Here is a 23,918-nt window from a genome sequence, read left to right on the forward strand (position 1 = left end):
TTAATAGCAAATCGAAATTAATTCAGAAAACATTAATGATCTGGCATCTGTGGTTCATCCAACAGTACCAATAGCAGATAAGTTCTAGTAATGAATTTAAACCAAGAATTAATTGGTTTGCATATAAACTACATTGAGTTTAGGGAGGTCTCTAAGTAAAACTACAAAGAAGCAGTAATATCACGGTTAAGAGCACAGATTCTAGAGCCATGCTATCTGGTTTCAAATCTTAGCTCTTTTGCTTACTAATCATGTAGCCTTGGCTAAGGATAATTCTGTGTGTCTCAGGTTCCTTATCTGTAAAATGGAAATAATAATAGTATCTAGGCTGATAGGGTTGTTATGAGAAAAAAATGAGTGTACATATATACATATATGCAGATGTACATACATAAACACACATTGATTAGAATATTGCCTAGCACACAGTAACTGCTATGTTTACTAATATTATAAACATAAGTTTATAAATCAGTCCTTTGTCTCTGCCACTTCATATAGTATAGTTTGCTATAAAATACTGCATTATATTGTGACTATTTAAAAATATATTTACTTTAATTAGCCATGAACAATTTAGTCAAGGTACGATTTTTAAAAAAGTGCTCCTGATGATACGCCAGATATAAAAATAGCTATAAAAGCGGGGGGGGGGGGGGGGCCAAACATTATAGACCACAATAGCACAGCAGTGCTTCTCAAAATTGAGTATAAAAGAAATCACCTGGTGATCTTGTTAAACTAGAGATTCTAAATTCTAAATTACTGTCTGGGCCTGAGAGTCTGTACTTCTAACAAGTGCCAGGTAGTTCAAAAACAGCACTATTACGTTCATGAATAAACTTTAAGGAGTTCTGGAATGACATGATAGCAAATACAAAATTTTCTGAGAATGTGCATATGTAGATTATTTTCGGAGGAAAGGACCTATAGTTCTTACCATATTTTCAAAGGTGGGGGGTGGGAGAATGGAAAGGGTGGATGGAAAATAAGAATTTGCAGGACAAATGAGAAAGATAGAATTCGGTTACACAGCTAATTGAAAAGAACAAAATTGTCATTATTATAAAAAATTTTTTTGTAAATAGACACCTTTTATATTTGTACAATAGACTATTATAACTAAGAAGACTAAATTGAAGAATCTTTAAATTCTAGAATAAAACTGCAAAATAGAAAATTGACTAAAAAGATAAAGCCAAACTATCCAATATTCGCTTAATAGGCATTCTAAAAGTAGAGACTTATAGAATAAAAGGCAGTTAAAACACACACATATATATGTATAAATACATATACGCAACATATACAAATGTCTGTATGTATGTATTCACATATATACACATACACCTATCTGTATCTCAGAAAAATAACTCTAGAATATAAATCTAGATATGTTCAGGTCAAATACTCACCAAATAGCAAATAATAATGTCTGAAGATATAAACACATAGTGATAACAACTGTAAACATCAAAGATAAAAATTATAAACTTCCAAAGGAAAAAAGTAATGAAAACCAAAATGGCAACTAAAATTACAAGATGATATAAAGTAACATAGATAGGATTCTGAACAGAAAATACTGAAACCTGGAATTCCATATGCAGCCAAGTCATTATTCAAGTATGAAGGCAAAATAAACACTTTCAGCTGTGTACACCTACAAATACGTACAACCAATATTTCTTAGAGAGACAGAGAGAGAGAGAGAAAGGAGAGAGACAGACAGATAGACAGGCAGTGAGGGAGGAAGGGGTAACCATTCGAAAATGTTCATTAGCAAAATTTAAAAAATCAATCTAATTAAAGACTTCAAGAAAAATAACACAGGACAAAGAAAACTGAGAGAGAGAAAGAGAAGAAACCTTAAGAAATCAAAATAATTGTTAAGAATGGGGACACAAATGTCAATGTAATTTGGGGAAGTATTTTAACAGCTTTTTTGGCTTTATTATGTAACATTTTAAATCTGCATAAAATAGGGTAAGTAGTATAGTAAATCCTCATGTATCATCTTCCTATCCTCCCTGTTTCAATAGTAACAGCATGCTTTAACAATTGTTTTAAAGATTATTATAAATAAAAACAAATTTGTCCACTCTTGCCCACTTCTATTCACCTCTGTATTGGAGGTTCTAGCCAGAGCAATTGGGGCAAGAAAAAAAAAATAAAAGGGACCTATATCTGAAATGAAAAATAGTCTCCGTTTGCAGAATTTTCTAAACTTCTAAGGAATCCACACATGTGAAAGACTTAAGAACTAATAAATAAGCTCAGCAAGGTTGTAGAATACCTCCTCCCCAAATCTGTATTCCTCTACTAACGATGAAAAATCTAAAAATCAAATTAAAAAACAATTACATTTATAATAGCACAAAGATACAAATAAATTTAACAGAAGGCAAAACTTACATTCCGAAACTACAAAACATTGTTGAAAGAAATTAAAGGCCTACATGATTGCAAAGACATCTCATGTTCATAGATCAGAAGGACTAAAATTAGTTAAGATAGCAATACTCTCCAAATGGATCTACAAACTCAATACAATACCTAACAAAAATCCCAGCTGCCTCCCCGGTCCCCCCACCAAAAATGGACAAATTCATCTTAAAATTCATACAGAAATTCAAGGAATTCAGAAAAGCAAAAATAGTCTTCATAAAAAAAGAACAAATTTGGAGAGTTCACATTTCCTGATTTTGAAACGTACTACAAAGCTACGGTAATGAATACTGTGATAACTGACTGGCACAGGGACAGACAGACAGGCATATGGATCACAAATAGGTGTACAGAACTGAGAGTACAGAAATCAACTCTTACATTTACGGTCCATTAATTTTCAACAAGAGTGCTAGGATAATTCAATAAAGAAAAAAAAAAATCTTTTCACCAAACAGTGATGAGACAATCGTTATCTGCATGCAAAAAAAAAAAAAAAAAAAAAGAATTTTGACCCCTACCTCACACTGTATACAACGATTAATTCAAAATGGACCAGAGACCTAAATGTAAGTGCTTAAACCATAAAATTCTTAGAAGAAAACATAAGAATTAATCTTTGTGACCTTGGATTAGAAAATGGATTCTCAGATATGACACCAAAGCACTAGCAACAAAGAAAAAAAGAGGTAAAATAGACCATCTCAAATAAAAAACTCTGTTTCAAAGGACACCATCAAGAAAGTGTAAAGTCAAACTATGGAATGTAAGAAAATATTTGTGAATCATATATCTAATAAGGGGTTAATATCCACAATATAAAGAACTCTTACAACTCAAGAACAAAAAGATAAATAATCCAAACACTTCAAAAAATAGGCAAAGTCGACTTCAAATGATACTACAAAGTGACAGTAATCAAAACAGCATCGTGATGGGAAACAGACACATGGAACAGTGGCACAGAATCGAGAGTCCAGAAGTGAACTAATATTTATATGAGCAAATAATTTTCAACAAAAAAGCCAAAAACATACAGCGGAGAAAGGAAAATCTCCTCAATAAATGTTACTGGGAAAACTGGAAAGCCACCTGCAAACAAATGAATACTAGACTGTTTTCTATCACCACACACCAAAATTAACTCAAAATGGATTAAGGACCTGAATATAAAAACTAAAACAATAAAATGCATAGGAGAAAACAAGAACTAAACTCAAGGACCTTGGACTTAAAGAGGATTTTATGGATTTGATCTCAAAAGCAAGGGAAGTAAAAGGTAAAATAAATGAATGGGACGACATCAAACTAAAAAGCTTCTGCTCAGCAAAAGAAATCGTCAAGAAGGTAAAGAGACAGACATCCGAATGGGAAAATATATTTACAAGCATTGCCTTCAATAAGGACCTAATATCCCAAATATACAAAGAACTCATACAACTCATTAATGACAACAACAACAAAAAAACAAATGATCCAATCAAAAAAATGGTCAGAGGACCTAAACAGACACTCTTCAATAGAGAACATACAAATGACCAACAAATATTTGAAAAGATGCTCAATATCACTAGCCATTAGGGAAAGGCAAATCAAAACCACAATGAGATACCACCTCATACCTGTTATAATAGCTACAATCAACAGGACAAGTAATAATGTTGGAGAGGATGCAGAGGAAAAGGAACCCTCATACAGACTGGTACGGCCACTATGGAAAACAATAAGGAGGTTCCTCAAAAAACTAAGAATTGATCTACCATATGGTCTAGCAATCTCTCTACTGGATATTGACCCCAAAGACTTCAAAACATATCCGAAAAGGTACTTACACACCAATGTTCACAACAGCATTATTCACAGTGGCCAGGACAAGGAAGCAACCAAAGTGTTCTACGATAGATGATTGGCTAAAGAATCTGTGGTACATATATACAATGGAATATTACTCAGCCATGAGAAGAGATGAAATACTGCCATTTGTGACAGCACAGATGGACCTTGAGATAGTCATGCTAAGCAAAATAAGCTAGACAGAAAAAGCTGAAAATGATATGGTATCACTTATATGTGGGATATAAAGCTAAAAGCAATAAATGAACAGGACAGAGACTCGTGGACATGGACTACAGATTAGTGGTTACCAGAAGGTAGGGGGTAGGGGGAGAGGGGAGGTAGATGGGGTAAAGGGAGTCAAATATGTGGTGAAAGAAAGAAATCTAACTATGGGAGGTGAACACACTGTGCAAACATATATATTACCATTAAAGCATACAGCTGAAACTTACTGGATTTTATTAACCAATGTCACTATAAAAAAATTAAATAATTTAAAAAAAGAAAAAAAAATCGGCAAAGAATGTGAATAGACATTTCTCCAAAGGACATACACAAATGGCCAATAAACTCATGAAAAGTAGTTCAACATCATTACTCATTAGGGAAATGCACACCAAAACCACAATTAAATACCACTTCACATGTGTTACAACATGTGTGAACCATGAAAAACATTGTGTTAGGTGAAAGAAGCCAGACACAAAAGATTACATATTGTATGATTCCATGTATATATAATGTCCAGAACAGGTAAATCCATAATAACATAGAGCTGATTAGTGGCTGCCAGGGACTAGGGGGAAGGGAAAACGGGCAGTGATTGTTAATAGGTACAGGTTTTCCCATTTGGTTGATGAAAATATTCTGGTACTAGATAGTGGTAAAGGTTGGATGATTCTGTGAACATACTAACTGAATTGTACTCCTAAAAGGCTGAGTTTCATTGTGTAAAATTGTTATTAAAAAAGCATAACACACTATGATCAAGTGGTCTCAGAAATGAGAGGCTAGTTATTCAAAAATAAATCAGTGTAATTCACTATACTAACAATCTAAAAAGAAATATCACATAATGACATAGATTCAGAAAAGCATTTTCTCAAATACAACATCTATTCATAACAAAAACTCTCAGCACACTAGAAATAGAAACTTCCTCAACTTGATGAAGAGTATCTACAAAAAACCTACAAGTAATGTATTTAATGGCAGAAACTAAATACTTTCTACTCTTTGATGGGAAACAAGGCAAGTATTCTCACCACTTGTATTGCACACATACTAAAAGTATCAGCCACTGTAATAAAGAAAGAAAAAGATATAAAAGGCACATAGTTTGGAAAAACAAAAATAAAACTGTGTTCACGGACAAAATAATTATGTAGAAAATCCCAGAAAAATCTACACAAGTACTCCTAGAACTAATAAGTGAGTTTATTTAGGTTGCAGGATACAAGGTCAACATACAGAAGTCAATCACATTTCATATATATAAGCAAAGACAACTGGAAACCAAAATTAAAAAGTGCCATTTTCAACAGCTCTTAAAAAAATGAAATAAATATAAATCTAAGAAAACATATACAATATCTGTAGGTTGAAAACTACAAAACACTAATGAAAGAAATCAAAGACCTCAATGAATAGAGAAAGCTTGCATTCATGGATTAGAAAACTCAACACAGTGATCTATAAATTTAACATGATTCCAATCAAAATTTGAGCAGGACACTTTGCAGATACAAGCAATCTGATTCTAAAATTTATAATTAAAGGGCTAAGGAACTGGAGCAGTTAAGAAAACTCTGAAAATGAATAAAGTTGGAGGAATCACAGCACCCAATTTTAAGGTTTAGTATCAAAGCTAAAGTAATCAAGATGGCATGGTAACAGTGAAGTGAAACATACAGATCAATGCAGCAGAACAGAGTTCAGAAACAGACCCATGCAAATATGACTACTTAATGTTTGTTTTGACAAATGGGCAAAAGAAACTCAGTGGAAAAAGGATAGTTTTCAACAAATGGTGTTGGAACTGGTTATTCAAATGGAAAAATAGAGCCTTCTCTTAAACTGTACATCTTATTAAAATATAAACTCGAAAGGATCTTAGATCTAACTGCATAATGTAAAACTCTAAAACTTTCAGGGAACAAAATTCACGACTTGGGGTCCACAAAAAGTTTTTAGAAATGGCACCAAAAACAATTTAAAAAATAAAAAATTGATAAATTGGGGATTCTAGTCAAGATGGCAGAGTAGGTAAAAGGTGGGCTTGTATCTTCTCACGATGACATCAAAATTACAGAACAACTATCACTGAAAATTGTCCGAAGTCTAGGGACATACTGAAGAAGCCACCTTGAGACTGGTAGGAGGGGGAGAGACACAGAATGGGATAGTCCCATACCCACACGTGACGGTTAAAAACTGGGAGGAATATCTCAGCTGTGGAAGTCCCTTGAGGAGTGAGGGGTCCCAGCCCCACACCAGGTTACCCAGCCCAGGGTTCCAGTGGCTGTGAAAGCAGCGGAGATTGTGGCTGAGCGAGAGAAAGTGGCTGAAGTCATAGAAGCTATTCTTCAGGGACCTGTGCATGGGTTTAATTGACGGGCTCACTCACTCTGAGCTCCAGGGCTAAGGTACCAGGGACACAGGAAAGAGAAACTGAATTGTCTGGCCTCATAATGAGGGCTGAGGGAGCAGCTTTCAATGGAATAAGTCAGACAGAGAAAGGCAAATACCGTATGATTTCACTTATATATGGAATCTAAAGAACAAAATAAACAAATAAACAAAAAGAAACTCATAGATACAGAGAACATTCTGATGGTTGTCAGATGGGAGGGAGGTTGGGGTATGAGTGAAAATGGGGAAGGGATTAAGAAGTACAAATTGGTAGTTACAAAATAGTCATGGGGGTGTAAAGTAGAGCATGAAGAATGAAGTCAATAACATTTTAATAACTATGTATGGTGTCAGATGAGTACTAGATTCATCAGGGATCACTTTGTAAGTTATATAAATGTCTGATCACTATGTTGTACATTTAAAACTAATAAACTATGTCAATTGTAATTGAAAAATAAAAAAATTATTTTAAAAAATTGATAAACTAAACATCAATTCAAAAACCTGTTTTCCAATAGCATTGTCAAGAGTATAAAACATAAGCTAGAGACATAACAGTAGAAAAATAACGAACCGAATTAAAAATGGGTCCACACAAAAACCTGCACATAAATGTTTACAGTAGCTTTATTAATAATAGCCCATACACTCAAATGTCCTTTACAAGGTGAAATGACAAACTGTGGTACAGTCATCCAATGGTCACACTGATCAGGAATAATAAACTACTGATTCATGTAATAATATGGATGATCTTAAAGACATTAGGCAGAGTAAAAGAAGCCAGTCTCAAAATGTCACATACTGTACAATTCCATTTATATGACATTCTCATAGTGATGAAAAACAGATGAGAGGTTATCAGGGATTATGGGTGGAGAGAAGGTGTGATTATAACGGAATAGCAGGACAGAGGTCTTTAAGGTGGTTTATCTGATTTTGTGGCATTTATACACATCCATACATGTGTTAACACTCACAGAACTGTACACCAAAGGTAAAAGAGTCAATTTTACTGTACGGTAATTAAAAAAAAAATAAGAAACTAACCAATCGCCTTAAAAACTAGGGGGAAAAAAACCAGAAAAACAACAAAATCAACCAAAAAAGGAATTAAGTTAAAAGAATAAAACAGAAAACAAGGAAATAAGTAGACCATAAAACCAAGAGCTGCTTCGTTGAGAAAACCTAAAATAGAGAAATCTGTGATAAGCCTAGTCAAGAAAAGAACAGATAGAGAGGTATTAGGAATAACGATAAAGATATAATCACAGATGTAAAATATATTTTTGAGAGAATATTACCTATAACATTAAAGCAAATATGGAAATACAGATGAAACTACAATATCTTTGGAAAAAATAACTTTGTATGTTAGCAAAATTGACTCAAAGAGGTAGAAATTGAAAAGAATCATTCCCTAAAAGCACTATGCCCTCAAATTTTTAGGGCAGAATTCTAACAAATCCTTAAGAAATACACCTTCTGTATTTTAAGTTTGATTGTAGCTAGCCTCCTGCTTAGGTCAGGGAATAAAAGAACAAATAAGCAAAATAGTAGACAAAATAAAAAGCAGGAATAAATCATGTATCTTAATTTGAGTTCTAATACACCCACATATGTCAGTCAAAACACTCAGTTCCCTTATTGAAATGTACTGGAAAAAAGTAATGTGGAGCTGAATCCTATTCAAATTTATGTAATTTTATCTATTCTCACTCATTTTTTATACGGCCTGTAAATACAACCATTTTAGCAGGTGCTCAAAGAAATATCTGTACCAATGATAGAAAACTAGATGTTTGCACATAATGAAAGTATGCTATTCAGCAGTGAATATACAAAACATGCATACTATACTTGAAGATGATTTAAGGGATTTTAAAGAGAACTACATTTTAGCCTTACTCACTGACATTAGAACTTACACCCTGGGTAGTGATTCCACTCCAATAGCACTAATAGTAGGTGATCCTTAATCTTCCGCCCTCTGTGGCAGGGTGAATACTCTTATGTATAAGTAATCATGTGGTACCACTAGGTCATGGTTTAGATAGTACCAGGGCCACATTTTGGTTAACTCTGTAGCTACTACCTTTTGAGCAAATGAGTTTGGTTTTAAAGTGTCATCCCCAGCAGATCAGAAAAACCCAACTGATAGAATATAACAGTGCTACCCTTTGACTTGAACTCAATGTTCATTAAGCATCTCCATTTACCCCACCCCCCACCCCAGATCCTTCCTTCAGATTCCACTTCTCATGGGGCCAATCCATCTTCATTAAGTTATCTTATTGGTTTATTTGGTCCTAAGGCCCGTTCGTGTAGGCTTGTCTCCATAATTCTTCTTAGTGAAACAAAGGTTAACCACACTAGAAATCAAAACATTTCTCCTGTCACAGAACAAAGCTGCTAACTTTTGATTTCCTATCACAGTACCTCTACAGTTCATAAGTAATTACTCTCCTTTCCAGATCTTAAAGGGCAAAATAATCACAACTGGAACACACATCTTTTACACTGTTTCTGACCACTGAAATCAACGACGACAAAATCTAAAATAATAGATTAAAGATATGAAAATCAGGCAGGAGGAGAGGGGAGGTCAGTTTATAGGAGAGGAAGAGCAAGGAGTGAAGGGAGGAACAAAGCTAGGACTGACTACAGACTGATCTGATAAATACTGAACACAAAGTCTAAAAAATATTAGTAAATGTATTCCAGTGGATTTAAAATATATCATTACCAACTTCTTATGGCCCATCTCATAAACGCGAAAACAGTTCAACATTAGTAAATCACATGAATGTAAGTTACTCTATTCATGAATAAATGAATTCCTTTATTCAAGCAGTGCTGTCTGGCATTATGTTAGATATGTTTCACTCACATAACTCTGGCCTTCATAAAGACCTTATGATCATCCTGGAAATGAAAAAAAAACTTTCGTGATAAAATTAAATATCTAGTTTCAAAAACCTATTAAAATAGGAATTTAAGGACTATCTCCAATCTGAAAAAGAATACCATAAAACTATACTTAAAATAGTTTAAAAAATGAAAGAAAAAGGGGATAAGAAACCATTAAAAATTTAACAGATATCAACAATTGCAGAGTACAGATCTTATTTGGATCTTAATCTAAACGGTTTCTAAAAATTCATGTTTACCAGACAACTAGGGTAATGCAAACATGTCTGGATATTTGATGATAATCAGAAATCATTAATTTTTTAAGTGTGATATGGTACTGGGCTTAGGTTTTATTTTTTTTAAAGGCCACGCACTGTAGAGATACATGCTGAAAATGGACAGATCAGATGTCAAAATCATTTGTGTTTAGAGGGGGTGGAAGTCTAGATAAAACAAGGCTGGCCATATAATAATCATTTGTTGATGCTCGATGTTGGGTATATCAGGTTAATTAATCTAGTTTTTCTACTTTTGAATATGTTTGACATTTTCGAACATACAAAGTTTTAAACATGTTTTTAATTATCAAACACAAAGGAAAAAATCAAAGAACAAAAATTAAAAGCAAAGCACTAGGGAGACTCTAAAAGATTAGAAAACCTATGGATACTATTATTGAACACCATTTTTTAAAAAAAGTTTTTATTACTTTATTACAGTTCCACAAGTTATCACCCAAAATACCTGTATCTGTGTAAACTACCACTTAAGTCAAGAAAAAGAATGCAGCCAGCAGTCTAAAAGCTACCCTGGTACCCTTCTCAATCACTAACCACTCTCCCATAAGTTAACTCTCTGCCTGTACCCTAACTTCTTAGATTGTAATTACACAGCACTTGTAATTTACTGAGTGACTTCTTTTGATCAACATGTGAAATTCACTCATGCTACTGGTAGTTTTTTTTTTTTTTTTCTCATTACCATGTAGCAAGTTAATCTCAAAGTATGTTCAATGTACTCCTGGGAATCCCCAAGAATTTTCAGAGTTTAACAGAATACAAAAGTTTATTGATATGGTTTCAGATTCCATGGTGTAACTAAACTTTAAAAAACTACTTGTCACCTGGCTCTATGGCACAATGAATAGTGTATTGGACTTGTAGACAAAAAACTATCTGTCAAATTCTGGTGTAACATCAAACAATATTCACATTTATCCCAAAAGGCTATTAAAATACTGCTCCCTTTACAGTTACATATCCACATGAAGCCAGATTTTCTTCCTATACTTCAACCAAAATTTGTCACAACAGACTGACTGCAGAAGCAGAGATGAGAAATCGGCTGTCTTCTTTTAAGCCTAACTTATAGAAATTTAGAAAAATGTACAGCAATGCCACTCATGAAATTTTTTGTTTTGGAAAATATATAATCATTTGCCATTTTACATTAGTGTATACTATTTATGGTCACATGTAATGGGTTTCTTATGTGACTTTAAATGGGTTAAATATTTTACCAACTTCTCAATATTAATTTCTATTATTTAAAAACATATACATCTCCCATGTTAAAAAGTATTCTTTGGATTCCTCAATAATTGTGGAGTCCTGAGACCCAAAAGTTTGAGAATTGCTGTAGTTTTCCCTTAATATGCCATAATTCATCCATTCATCCTATTGCTGATAGATATATGGACTGTTTCTAGTCTGGGGCTATAACAAATAAGGATGCTATGAATATTCTTCTCCACGTCTTCTGGCACGCATTATGTTCCCACTTCTGCTGAGTTTATACCTAGGAGCAGAAGTGCTGGATCACAGAGCATGTTTACATTCAGCTTTCAAAGACACTGTTTTCCAAAGGGGCCATTAAGCACTTGAAATATGGTTAGTCTAATTAAGATAAGCTGTAAGTATAAAATTTACACTAGATTTTGAAAACTTGGTATGAAAAATTATTTTCTATTGATTACATGTCAAAACGATCATATTTTAGATATACTAGGTTAAATACATTAACATTAATGTCACCTGTTTCTTTTTAATGTGGCTACTAGGAAAATGATAGATATGACATATTTGAGGCCCACCTTACAGTAGTCCCCTCTTATCCATGGGGGATACTTTCCAAGACCCCTAACGGATGCCTGAAACCACAGATAGTACCAAATCTTATAATCACACTGTTTTTTCTTATACGTGCATACCTTTTCACTTAGAGGCAGAATTTTATGGCTTCTCTTTGGCATATCCATATCGCTAGCATCACTACTCTTGCGCGTGGGGCCATTATTAAATAAGGGTTACTTGAACACAAGCACAGGAGTATTGCAACAGTAATTCTGATAACCGAGATGTCCACCAAATGAGTAATGGGTGAGCGGCACATACAGTGTAGGTCCGCTGGGCTAAGGGGCGACTCATGTTCCGGGCGAGATGGAGCAGGACAGCGAGAGCGTTCACCACGCTGCTTTGAATGGTGCACCATTTAAAACTTACAAATTGTTTATTTCTGGAATTTTTTATTTAAAAATTTCAAACCATGGCTAATTGAGGGTAACTAAAACCACAGAAGGGAAACCGCAGAAAAGGGAGGGCTTACTGTATATACCTATTGGACGGCCCTGCTCCAGGAGGAAGCAGAGAAGTAAAACAGGTCAGTGCCAATACTGCATATAAGAGTAGTCTGAGATGCTTATGAGAAGGGGACCGAGGTTTGAGAAACCAGGAAAGAGTTGCCAAAGGAGGTAACATCCAAAGGAAAGCTAAAGAACAGGCAGGAGTGGGCCTAGTGAAGAATGTGGTGGAGGAAGGAAGATAAAGCCAGGCAGAGGAAACTGCGTGCAAAGGCCAAGAAACAAGAGTGACGTGTTCAGTACTGCAAGAACATGGGGGAAGCTGGCGAGTGGTGGGTGAAGGAATTGACAAGAGACAAGAGAGGTTAAAAACTAGCCAGATCACGAAGGTTTTAAGCAAGAGTTATATAATCACATCTGTACTTTAGAAAAGTTACTCTGGCTGCTGCTGTGTGTGTTACCATTGAATCAGGACAAGACTAAAGTCAAGACTGGGCAGCGGCTGTAACAATAATGCAGACAATAAATAATGGGCCTCTACACAGAGAGAACGGCAGCAGAGAGATGTGAACCCTTAGGCAAAATCACTACTCTAAAAGCATCAATTTCTTCTAATAATAATACCTAACCTCACAGAGTTATTTTGAGGATTTAAACAAGGCATATATTTTTTTTTTGGTAAAGGAGTTCTGTATTCTAAATCTCAGTAAAAGATTTTATTGTCACTAGAACAATTATAATTTCAAGTAACTGAATTCTATTTCAGAATATACCAGATACAAACTTACCAACTTAAAACTTAACAATCGATGCTTTAACAATCACTGAAATTAAGTAGATAAGAAAAGGCTTACTCTCTTCCTTATATTTGAAAGGTAAATTACAACTACTAAACATCTTCCTGTGCTCCATTTAATCTCAATATTAAAAGATCAGCATCATTTCCCATTTCTCTAAGAACTGAAATACAAGTATATTAAAGGTAGGTCTCAAGTTACTCTTATTCAATGGTAAGAATATGAGTGTAAAACAATTTCACTTCTTCACCTAACTGACAGCAGGGCAGTGAGTTATCAAATATTTAAAAGAAGACTAGAAAACTGTTCTTTCAGCTTAATTTATTTTGAAGTTTCAGGACTTTCTAAAGTTATGTCTGCCGCAAATAAACCATACAAACCAGAGGGAAAAAAAGAAAGGTCGCTTTATTTTCCAAAATCTCTACCATTCTCTAAACTACCAATGCATTCTTAACTCTTCCAAAACACAAAGCGATGTTTAATTGATAACTCAGCATTAAGCATTTAACTTGGGCAAAAAGTCCTACCCTATGCTGTCAGAAATACTCTTAAAACACTGTAGAAAGCTGTTCTGTACTTATTTCATTGAAAAAAATGACAGTCCTTAGAATCGAGTTCTCCATAGAACTCGTAAGCTTCTCCCCCTTGTAACTTACATCCTCATCCTTCCTGTCATGTGTTGTTCAACTACTCACCACAACACCCCTTCTTCCACTGAGTGTTCTTAGCCCTCTCTTTTCTAGATTAAATAATAGAAACATAACTCCCTAAGGGCCCGACCTGTTCTACTGAATTGGGGAAACAGAAGTCACCCTCAATCTCTCATCTCTCCTTTTCATCCTCATCTGATGATCTCATGTCACATTACTTTAAGAAATCTCCATCTTCCCACCTCAAAACCCACAGACCTAAGTACGCTTACACCAATATTTTCCTCTTTCTCACTTGTGGCGAGAGGAAGTGTCCCTTTCTTCCCTATCGAAAGGGCAATCCAGACTCTTCTATCTCCACTACTACTATCTCGGTCCAAGCTCCTGTGTCTCTCACCTGAATTACAGCCCAAACCTAACTATCCCATTTCCACTCTTGCCTAATTCACAACAACCCTCCCCACACAGTGATAAAAGCAACCATTTTCAAAACATGTCACATTGAATCATTGAAACTTCTTTAATAATTTCGCTTAAAATAAACCCAAATTCTCTGCCATCGTTTCCAAAGTCCTGAGATCCTAAGATTCCAACCTTACCCTATCACTCTCCCTATGACCACTGTGCTCCAACTATATTTATTTTATTACCTGCAACACATAAGCTCTTTTGTGATTCTGGGCCTTTCATACTTTGTTCCCACGTGCAAGGCTCTCTCATCCCAATCATAACATGGTTAGCTATCCTTTAGGTCTTATAACTGTCTCCTTGACAAGTAAGTCTTCCTCTAATTACTCTGTGTCCCTTTGCTTCTGTTGAGCGCTTATTACAACTTATTGACTAGACTGTAAGTCCCAAGAGGGCAGAAACTACGTCCATCAGGTTGCCACACCTTACACAGTGCGAGACACAGCAAGTGCTCAATAAATATTTGCTAAATAAATAAAGACACACGATTAGGTTGCAATCTTGGCTTTACTACTTCCTAGTGGTTTAATCTTAAATAAGTCTTCTCTGAACTCCAATTTTCTCTTCTATACAAAAGGGATAAATACTTCATATAGTATTGCCGAATGATACCCAATGAAGATTAACTAGCAATGAATAAAGACCAAGCACAGTATCTGAATTTAATGTTATAAACTTAATTTAATAAATGTTAGTTTCCTTCCTTTCTTTCTATAGCTTAGACGAGAGAATTCCCTAAGCTAATTTAGTACTGAAACTAATATATACACGTGTATGTGTGTGTATATCTTTATATACATTTATTGTTGGTATCCACTTAAAAAGATTGATGACACACATCTGAACAGATAAATTCGTTAAATTGTATTTGCAGGATCTAATCTTATACCTTTGAAAATGGGAATAAGTAGTATATACCTATTACTCACCCCTCCCAAAAATGGTGTGGGGGGGGGGGAAAGGAGGAGAAACAGGAAGGAAAGGTGACCTTATAAATTGGAGATCATTAACTCGCATTCAGTTCCTAAGTTCTGAACAACCTTCATTTACCTATAATGACTTGCAGCAAAAACAGAATACTCATTCTAAAATTCTGAAACAAAAACATTTTCTATTTGTTTAAATCCATATAAATCTCGTCTACATTGTTTACCTCATTTTTTGCCTTTCATTCTTTAAACTGTAATATCAATGATAAAAGGTAAGAAAAAAACCCATAAAATGCAACCACAAAAACACCTCAGATCAAAAACACAAAAAAATCCATTGTTCCTTTAATTTCTTGATAAGCTTTAAAATTTCTCACCACAAGTCAGTCTTTTCTTTCCAAACATTTTCTTTATCTGCTTCTCACTTTTTGGTCTCACATAACTTGTTTTCTTGAGAGATTTTATTTTCTGGGAACCTTTTAAATCATTTACTTTATCTTGTTCATATCTCATCCATACTCTTCCTGGAACATAGTTATCCCACTAAAAATGGTCATTTAATACTTTTTGCCTGAAAACTGCCTAGAATTTTGTGGAATGTGCTGTGTACCTCCATATTCCCTCTAGGACATGGATACAGTTTAGATCCTAAACCCAAGGAAGAGTTTATGTTAAACAATTAATTCAGCTTTATTCAACATATTTTATGTAATCAAGCTTGACTTTTTTTTAGAAGTTATTGGAATCTGGTTTAATTTTTTTCTCATGTTCCAGTTATTTCTACAACCTTTCTAAAATTGGAACTTCTAGTCTATCCTTAAACTGGAAATTCATAAAATGCTACTGAATGTTCCATAAAACTCATGGGAAAAGATTTACCAATCAGATATAAAATGCAAGATTAAAAAGAACATTTTATGCTATCACAACATCTAGAATAGTACTGTGTACAGCAAAGACTTCTGACTATAATAAGCTGAAAACCAGTTTAAAGAAGAATTTATCCCAGGTCAGTCAGTATATGCCAGAAAGAGTTCTTACCTCTTCCAAATGCTCTGGTGCAAGTAACCCAAAACTAAACATCTGCAACTCTTCAATGCTATCATAAAATGTTATAAAATACAACAAACATTTTAAATTACATTTTCAAGCTTCACCTAGGGCAGTGTTTTTCAAGGATTGCAATCTATTAGTGGGTCTAAAAATAACTTAATGGGCCTAAACCAGCAAAGGAAAAAAGGAAGAGTGAGAGAAGGGAGGATAAACTGAACATGAAAAGCCAGAGTATTATTTCATGGACCTTGTTTTGTTCTGTATACTGGGAGTAATAAAGTATGTACTTTAAGGTAGGTTTGAGGAAAAAAAAAAAATGAAAGAAACAAACAAAACACTGATCTGGGAGGCAAATGGAAGTGGAAAAGGATAAAGTAATGGAACTGTTACAATTACCAAATTATGGCTTGAGAAGTGAGCAAGTCTAACAGCTTGTATTGACTAGGAGAGTTTATAAAAGCCAGACATTTATAAAAGCCAGACATCCTATGCAAATTATGAGAAGCACCGGCTCTTCTCAGACCTAAACAATGCCCAGCGAAGTTCACAGTCGCCCCCACCAGTGTTATTACACCTTCAAACTTCCAAATCGACCTTTACTTTCTACTCACTCTCAGGAACATTCAAAGCGGTTTAAATTACAGCTGCTCCTGAAAGATAATTATTTAATTATTGGTCGTTGAACAACTACTTTTAGAAAACATTAACTGTATTCCATTTCACAGTTTAGAATTTCAAATAAGCCTGGGGCGTTCAGAAAAGTAACTTGGAGTATAATAGTCACATTATTCCACTAACATGATCAGATTTAATAGACACGTAGTCCACTAAAATGGCCATGTGAGGAGAATAAATATCAAAATAAACAAAGATTTTTTTAAAAGATATATAAAATGTTTCAAAGATTCAAGGCACAACTTGGGGCCATTTAATATTGCAGTTAATAAGAGTTGCTCTGTGAAGAGCTGGTATTGGAGCTGCCTAAATATTGGCCAATCAACCTGCTCTTCTTCACTGGGTCTGTGTTAAGAGTTACTCTAAACACTTGGTTGTTTTCACAGAGCTTTCTAATTATTTTTGAAGCCACTTAAAAATGTTTTTGACGCATAAAGGACAGTTTCATGAATTACAGCAAATATTTGTTTTAAGAGGCTCTAGGTGCTGGGTATTAATCAGGATGAATCCACTACTATCACAGCTAGTACGATTTCAAGCTAAACAAACCTCATTATTGTTATGGAAGCATGTTCCCCGCCCCTACGGCTCCATACTATTGTTACAGCTTTTTCTCCATATAAACCCACATATAAAGTTGAAGAGACAGCAACTATAAAGAGAATTTCTCCAGTTGCAGGGTGAGAGGTTCCTTTAATTTCTGCTCACACAGTTTAATGCTCTGCCTGCTCACTATCTCCTTTTTTCTTATGTTTTGAAACTTGATGTGGCCTGAGACATCAACCCCTGGCATAATCACTTGCTAGTTTTATTATCTGGTCCCATATTGTTGGAAAAAGAAGTTTCAGTTGTTGCCTACTAATAATCCATCACTAAACATAAATTTCAAAGACACAAATATTTGATAACTACCTATCAGAAACTCATTTCGTGTACAAGTACAAGAGAACGCACCAAGGCATATCATGAGGTTCACAGTCTCTTATTTCTGGAGGCAAAAAGACTTTTAGTTCAAACACTAATGGCATAGGTTTTCATGTGAGAAAAGCAAAAGAACCTATTTATCCATTCTGATGGGATATCGCTAAAATTCAATTCTGATTATACTAGAAGACAGAGCTGGACATTCCTAATCACCCTAGATTAAAGATACGTTTCACTGTCTTCTCTCTCCTGGGCCATTAAACCAAACCTAGAGCAGAACTACATCCACCTTCAGGCTAGAAGAAACAACTTAATAGCTTATTGATCTCTGGTGTAGACCCAAACCCACAAGTCATCAGGCAAGTAGGGATCACTGCCACTTGACACTAACAATCAGAAGTCAGGCAATGGGGTTTTCTGGTCATACACAGGCACACCATTGGCAATTACCACATCAAATGCGGACCAAACCTCTCCCTTAAAACAAAAAAGAAATTAAATCAGGTCAGGAAGTAATACATTCTAAATCACACTGAAAAATTACTTTTTGGCTGCTGGCAAATTTCAATTTAAGTTCATTCAATTCTTCATTTAGGATAACTTCCCAGGTTTTAAAAGTTACTATCACACTTAATTCCACAGATAAATGCTTTCAAAAGAGTTAATACTTGCTCATGAATTACATGTTGACTGAACTCCATCACCACCACCAACAGTGGAGTTAGTGTCATGGCAAATGACTTAGACCTTTTACAAGTAAAATTTAACCATGGAATGGTAATTTCGAATTGTTTTCTTTTGAAGAAATCAAAGCACCATTCTAAAAAGTCAAGGTTAACTGTACTCCGAAACACCCACCAACATGTTTAACTGATAAACTAGGAACGGTGAAGTCAGAAGTGGAACTCAAGTCTCTCAAACAATGAATGTTCTGTCCAATTAATTCCTTAGCTCTTGTTCAGACCCCAACGCAATACAAAGCTTAGTTCTCATACACAGCCTTCAGCCTTCTCTTAACCTCAAAAGAACATAAAGCGATCCATAGACCAGAATAAAGCAACAGTGACATTAGCGGACAATGATGGATGAAATGACAAATGAACTAGGAGTCAGGGCAGACATGTACGCCCTAAAAGGAAGAAACTGAGGTGGGGCTGGAAACTATTTTCTGGCCTTCTCCTGCGTGGTACTCCTGGGGGAGGAACGCGATCCTGCACGCCCGGGCTCACCAGAGCCTCGGCCCCCCGGGTGCAGAGATGGGAAGAAAGCAGCGGGCCGCTTTTTCCGGGAGTGGGGAGGAAGGGGAGGGTGGGGGGCTGGTGCAGAGGGAATCTCACCGGGGAGAGAACTTCCTAACCTCGAGAAAGGGTCGGGGGTTGGCAGGACCGTCCCGACAGCGGCGGGGGCGACTTCCCCTTCTTTCTCACACAGTCATACATCGTTGTTTGTGGATTGTGGAAGGGGCCCTCCAGCCCGGGTCGGGAAGTCCGTCCGCCACCCCCTGGCTCCACCGGGGCTCCCCCCGGCCGGGGCACCCAAGTCCCTCTCCTACATCCCAAGGGTCTAGAGGTGGGCGAGTAGACGAAAGCATCTCCTCGCGGGGCCACCCCCTCCGCTGCCTCTACCCCTCAGCGGGTCTTTGTCCCGCCGGCGCCCAGAGTTCCTCTCAGGTTCTCCCAGGGAACCCCTGTCCTGGAGGCCTCGGGGCCCAGGGTCGCCCCAGCTTTGTTCCGTCAGCGGGACGCGGGGACGCAGACACTTACCGTACACCCCGGCGAGAAAAAGCAAGATCCACGCAGACCTCCACCGCGGAGACTCTTTTGTGCTCCAGCGACGGGCCATAACCACGGCAGATGGAGGGAGCGAGGAGATGGAGGAGGAGGAAAAGAAGGAGGAGGAGGAGGAGCTGGGGCCAGACGCCGCCGCCGCCGAGCCCCCGGCTGCTCCCTGCGCTCTCCGCGGCGGCGGGAGGAGGACGGGAGGGGCCGCCGCCGCCGCCGCCGCCGCCCGCGCGCGCGCCCTCCCTCCCTCGGCCGCTCGCCGGCTCCCACCCCGGGATGCGCGAGAGCCCGGCGCTGGGCTGCCTTCCCGGGGGCAGAGACCGGCCACGCGCGCGCGGGCGCGGGGCGAGGGGGCGGCGGGCGCGCGGCTCCGGCCTCGCGCCGTACAGGCTGGCGGGCGCCGCCACCCGCCAGACAGGACGCGAGCGGGCAGCCGCGCTCATCCGTGCGATAGGCAATCGCCTGGCCCGCCTGCCTTGGTTCCAGCCCCGCGCTCCGCCGGACTCTCCGAGTCTCGGGGCCGGTTTCCCCGCGACTGGAGGGGGCGGGCCAAGGCAGTGCCAATCGATGCGAGAGCGCGCGAACGCCGGCCGCTGGGACCCCGGCTGGGGCGCGAGGCCCCGCGCGCGGCTCCGCCGCAGTCCCGGGCCTCCCCGCTGCCCCCGCGGGGGGTGTGAGGGCGAGTTGGAGGCTAAGGAGGGCTGCGAGTGCAGGGAGGTCGTGGGCTGAGAACTTGGGAGTGCCTGTTCCCTACCCCTACATGCCTCCGCTTAATATCGGCGCGGAGCCCGGGGTGGGTGGGCGCAGGGTAGCACCGCGGACCCCGGCGGCGGGTCTGCGTGGACGCCTGCGGGCGAGCTCGGGCTGCACACCCACGAGCAAGGTGCTCGGGATGAGTCGGGCAAGGCTGGAGTGTGGAGCTCTTCCCGTTTGGCGTGGAAGCCGCGGGAGGCGGTTTGATACTGTGCTGGGAGGTAGTGGGGGCGTTGGAACTGGGAGGTGATACTGGGCTGGAGCCGACCTTGGAGGTGGAGAAGCGGGAGGGGTGGAAAGTTCATTCAGCACTTTCTAATTTTTCTAAACATCTTCCCCGGATCCCAAGAAGTGTGACCCCCCTTCCTTTAGATCTTCTTAGCACTTTATAAATACATTTGTAGTGACACTGGCACGTCAGAACTTCCGCTTTGTGTTTTTAAAGTGTTTGTCTACACGTTTTATCTCCCTTACTGGATTTATCATTGGCTTTACAGGCACTCTCCCAGCTATTTGAAGACCTACAGTGCACTATACTGTGCTGTCCTACTGACATAGGTTATCTCTTTTAATTCCTAATAACCTTGTGAGATAAATACTATTATCCACATTTATAGATAAGAAAACGAATCTCAGAGAGATTACCCAAAAGGATATAGCAAGTAAATGATTTGAAACAATTTTTCTCATTCTAAATGCAGGATTGTTTCTCCTGTACCACAAACTAGTCTGTAGCACAATGCTTAATGCATAGCAGGTAAATGTTAAATTTTAAGACATGCTTTTTTGAAAGTACATTTAGGCTTTCCCTCTATCCTCTACTGATTTGTTCCCTTTAAGACATTTTTTTTTTAATCCAGGAAATGATATTCTAAAAGATTTTTAAAATATTAATAATACAAAATCCAATAATTTACAAATTTTGTACCATTTGGCAAACAAAAACCCCAGAACTCCAAAAATGATTCCCACTCTCACTGGAGAAAGAGTAGCTTCATTAAACAACCTGCAGTCGTCTTTCCTAGTTTTAGGGTTCCAGACTCAACTGCTCTTTTTTTTAGATCTCTTTCTAGAAATGGCGCTGCCATGACCGCTGTGTTTGAGACATGGCACAGACAAAATGAAGGAAGACTGGAATGCATAGTCCTCTTTCCACTTTTAGTACCATTCAAGGAACCCTATCCCAAGACAAGACACACAGTGTCCCCATCAGTCTCTTGACTGATGCATTCGCGACTCCCAATTCCACCCCTACACTTGGTCTTCCATCCTGACCTGTCTTCTGGGATTTAGCAAGTTATCAAACTTTTTGGTTTTAGGGTCCTTTTAAAAACACTCAATTTGGCGCGGGGAGGGAGGGTGGTCTTAAGAGCCTTTGTTTATATGGGTTGTATCTTTGATATTTACTATTTAGAAATTAAATTAAAATTTTAAAGTACTTGTAAATTTATTTAAAATAAAAATTCATTACTTTTTAACTTTTCAAAAAAAAAAACTTAATGAGAAATGTGACATTGTTTCCATCTTTGTAAATCTTAATGTCTGGCTTAATAGAAGACAGCTGTATTCTCGTATCTGTTCTGCATCCAATCTGTTGCAATATGTTGTTTTGGTTGAAGTATATGAAGAAAATCCAGACTCACAGATATATATTTGGCAAGGAGAAGACCTCCTGTACCCCTGCAGGGTCTTCAGATAAAATTGTGAAAACTGGTGATCTAGGTGTCTATCTTAACTCCTTCAAAACCTAAGTATTTTGTTTCTCCTTGGAAGGAATCTAAAAAATATCCATTACAATGTTTTAGCGGTAGAGTGATTCAATGTCCAAGGATATTTATGTTTCATGAGGGAACATTTTTATTTATACAAAATCTAATTCTAATGGACTGATATTGGTAAGCAACACAGCACAGATTAGGTATTCAACATTATCCTGTTCTTACCTTATCTATCTAGCTGAGTACGTGGATGTCTACTTCTGGGCTAGTATATCAAATAACTCATTTATGAGAAAGCACTACTGTATTGAGTGGTATGTACTGGTAACAGTTCCATTGCAGTTGGACTGCCGATTTAACTTGGCCAGCGCTCTGATCTGCACCCTATTAAATATAAAGAATGCTCCTGAGACTCATACAGTTCTTAATCTGGGTGCCTGGATCCACAGATGGGCTTCAAGGGGTCTCTTAAGCCTCGTGAAATTATGTGAAATTTTGTGCTCATGTATTTTTATAGGCAGAAGATTTGTTATTTTCAGCAGATTCTTGAAGGGCTGTGTCAGCCATTAAAAAAAGAAAAATGAGGCAACTATTTGAATTGCTTCTTAATCTTTTCCCCCATTGTTCTCAAACTTCTCAAACACATGCATTTGAGAGTGGAGAAGGACACAAACTGTTTATTTTTCCTTGACATACTCTGAAAAAGGGCACAGCCCTTTACTATTTGTAGACATGCCCTTACATAATCCTTCTGTTTTGGTTTTAAACTTTTCTCTTTTTGGTTATGATAGCTTAATTTTCACCCTTGTCACTACAACTTTTTGGTGTAGACCTTGCTCCATTTAGCGTCATTTTGAGGAAAATCTCAAAACTGTGAGGTTAGACTGGGGATTTAAGTCTACCACGCTAAGTCTTCATTTTTTCTTGGAAAAAAAAATTGATAATAGTGGTTTTCTACTTGGCAATATGCCAGGCAAAGCTAAATATTTTAACATCCCCTCAAGGGAATATTATATTTAAAAAGGAAAAACAAGCTCGATAAACACATAGACTGAAAGAAGGTTTTTTTAAAGATTGAAGTTAAATGAGATATCTTTACAAGCAAATTGTAATTTCGTTGTAGTTGAATAATGTAGTGTAGCAAATGATATTCATCAGTCTAGAAAACTTCTATACCAGTTCCAGTGCACATTTATTGTGGTTACTGTTTTTTATGTTCTGTGCTCTGACAGCATACCCAGCAGTAGTCAAAGACATAATCCTCTTTCCATATTAAATAGCTCTCATTCACATAGATTTAGTTTTGCCCTCATAAACTCAACTTCTTAATTGCATGCATTAACTTTAGAGCATGCATGAATTTATATTACTAATAATGTGTATCTCTTGTACACATATGAAACATTTGCACATACCAAGAAAGAAAGAAGGAAGGGGGAATTAACTATAGACGTTGGTATTTATGATGAGATACTCTGAGCATATTTGTTGTTTAATTGCTAGGTTTCAAAGTGCACATAATTGATTTTTAAGTTCTTTCTATAATTGATTGAAGATATGAACTGGAAATGCTTGGAGGATGGAAGCTTATCTCATATGAGCCTATCAGAAGTGAATTTGGCAACTCTGATGGCAACTCAATGCCTCTTTATAAATATTGCTAATTTCAGGCATATATAACTTATTTATTTGTACTTTGCCCAAGTCCAAAATGGATTTGAGGTTCTCCAGTGTATTTGGCAATACAGTAGACAGTAGTTG

General features: G+C 37.4%; 1 protein-coding gene across 2 annotated transcripts in view; it reads right to left on the bottom strand.

Annotated features, from left to right (window-relative positions):
- LRP12 (LDL receptor related protein 12) overlaps positions 1-20,096 on the bottom strand; it is a 68,215-nt gene extending 48,119 nt beyond the window's left edge. For both annotated transcript variants that reach the window (XM_016147456.2, XM_016147455.2), the window contains exon 1: positions 19,669-20,096. In XM_016147456.2, coding sequence (XP_016002942.1) covers positions 19,669-19,747 — 79 coding nt within the window. In that variant the 5' untranslated portion in view covers positions 19,748-20,096. The remainder of the gene's footprint in view (positions 1-19,668) is intronic.
- Positions 20,097-23,918: the final 3,822 nt, after the last annotated feature.

The sequence above is a fragment of the Rousettus aegyptiacus genome, unplaced genomic scaffold (assembly GCF_014176215.1).
Source record: "Rousettus aegyptiacus isolate mRouAeg1 unplaced genomic scaffold, mRouAeg1.p scaffold_m13_p_15, whole genome shotgun sequence".
In the NCBI taxonomy this organism is placed as follows: Eukaryota; Metazoa; Chordata; class Mammalia; order Chiroptera; family Pteropodidae; genus Rousettus; species Rousettus aegyptiacus.